Here is a 1638-nt window from a genome sequence, read left to right on the forward strand (position 1 = left end):
TTAAGATGTCAGTGATAAGATCTCTTTCCTGATATCAGCTGTTAGGCTTAAGTCTGGAAATAATTGATGAACGATTGCCCTTACAATTTTCTCTACTTCTCTCCTGAAATCATCTTTAGTAAGGAGGTAGGAGCCTTTCTTTGGTGCATGCTCTGTGGTATTGTGCTGACTTTCAGCACTGGTACTACCGTCGCGGGTGAAGTTGGGGGTGGTGGGTGTGTTCATGTGATTGGGTGGGGTGGGAAGTAGGGGTGTTTTCGGAATTGATGTCGAGTAGAAGGACATGGGCTTTGCGGCCGGTGTGGGCGTGTTGTTTGTAGCTTGGTTTTGTGGCTGTCTGGGGTCCCTGTGGTTTGTGTTCTGTTGTTGGTCTTGTTGTGGTTGTTGTGTAGGTGGCTTGCGTCTTTGATTGGTGGGGGGTTTCTGTTGGCCATATCTGAGGTCTTGGACTGGGTCTCTGTGTTGCTGTGGGTGTTGTTGTTGTTGTGGAGATGGGTTGTTTTCTGGTGGGTGTTGATGATGTGATGTTTGTTGTGGGTGTTGTTGTTGTGGGGTTGGGTTTTGTTGTGGTAGGTATTGAGGGTGTGATGTGTGTTGTGGGGGCAGTTTGTGTTGTGGTGTGTGTTGGTAGCATTGCTGTTGCAATGTTCTGGTGGTGGTCTGAAGGTTCTGGCCTTTCATTTGCCAAATCTTCTTTAGTCTCTCCGGGCAGCCCTTATGCCAGGCGTGATGCTGCTCTTTACAATTTGGGCATTTTGCTATCGTCCTCTCTTTCCTTTTGTATCAGTCTATGCAATCTTGTGTTGGGTGTTTGCCACTGCAAATCCCACATATATGTTTGTAGCTGCATTCTCTTTGATGGTGTCCAAATTGTTGACACTTAAAACACCTTAGTGGTTCTGGGGTGAATTCTTCTGTGGGGAATTTTCCCCATATTGGTATGTTTACCTCAGCAGGCCTTTTTCCCTGGAAAGTTACTAGAACCTTTCATGTCGGTTCTCCTGCTTTGTTTGTGCATCGGGTGGCGTCTAAAACAAAGGTGAGCTTTTTTATGGGGTCGATTGGAAGGTTTGTGGGGTATCTGCAGATGAGTCCTTTCTGTGTTCTGTCATTTGGGTCCAGCGTTTTGCATTGTTCGTCCTTTCTTAGTACGTCTTCGGTGTGTTTGTCGGCAGGTATGAGAATGAATTGTCCTGTTCGAGTTGGTCGTGCATGGAACGTGATGTCTTTGTGTCTCTTTTCAATGGCTGATATTGCTGTGTAAGTTGTTTCTCCTTGTTGTGGTATCGGTTTGAATCTCAGTAGTGGGGGGAATTCAGTGATTGATTGCATGTTTAAGTGAGTGTCTGTGTTTTCTGTTGTTTTCTTCATTTTCCTCCAATTGCAAACAACTTTAAACTCGGTATTGTCTTGTGAAAGGTCGTCTTGTTCTGTGTCAGAGCTGTCCAGGGGGGGGGGAAACGTTGGGTGGGATGTTCTTTTGAGTGTGTGGGTTTGTCGTCCGTGCTATCTAGGGGAGAGTGAATCCGCGGCCTCTGTGTCACATGTTTGTCTGTGGAGGAGCTGGTGCCTGATCTATTCCATCTTCTGGTAGGTGTCATGGATGTGATGGGGGCTGAGTCGTCGTCATGGATGGTG

The 1638-nt window shown here is 46.6% G+C and overlaps 1 protein-coding gene across 1 annotated transcript; it reads right to left on the reverse strand.

Annotated features, from left to right (window-relative positions):
- Window positions 1–681, reverse strand: LOC135226686 (activating signal cointegrator 1 complex subunit 2 homolog). Its single transcript, XM_064266395.1, has one exon. It carries the CDS (start codon window positions 679–681, stop codon window positions 1–3), a length of 681 nt encoding a protein of 226 aa, XP_064122465.1.
- Window positions 682–1638: the final 957 nt, after the last annotated feature.

This window comes from Macrobrachium nipponense, chromosome 15 (assembly GCF_015104395.2).
Source record: "Macrobrachium nipponense isolate FS-2020 chromosome 15, ASM1510439v2, whole genome shotgun sequence".
NCBI classification, from domain to species: domain Eukaryota; kingdom Metazoa; phylum Arthropoda; class Malacostraca; order Decapoda; family Palaemonidae; genus Macrobrachium; species Macrobrachium nipponense.

Bases quoted from the DNA above. Each gene is read 5' to 3' on its own strand.
- LOC135226686 (XM_064266395.1), bottom strand. From the start codon at position 681: ATGAAAGGCCAGAACCTTCAGACCACCACCAGAACATTGCAACAGCAA.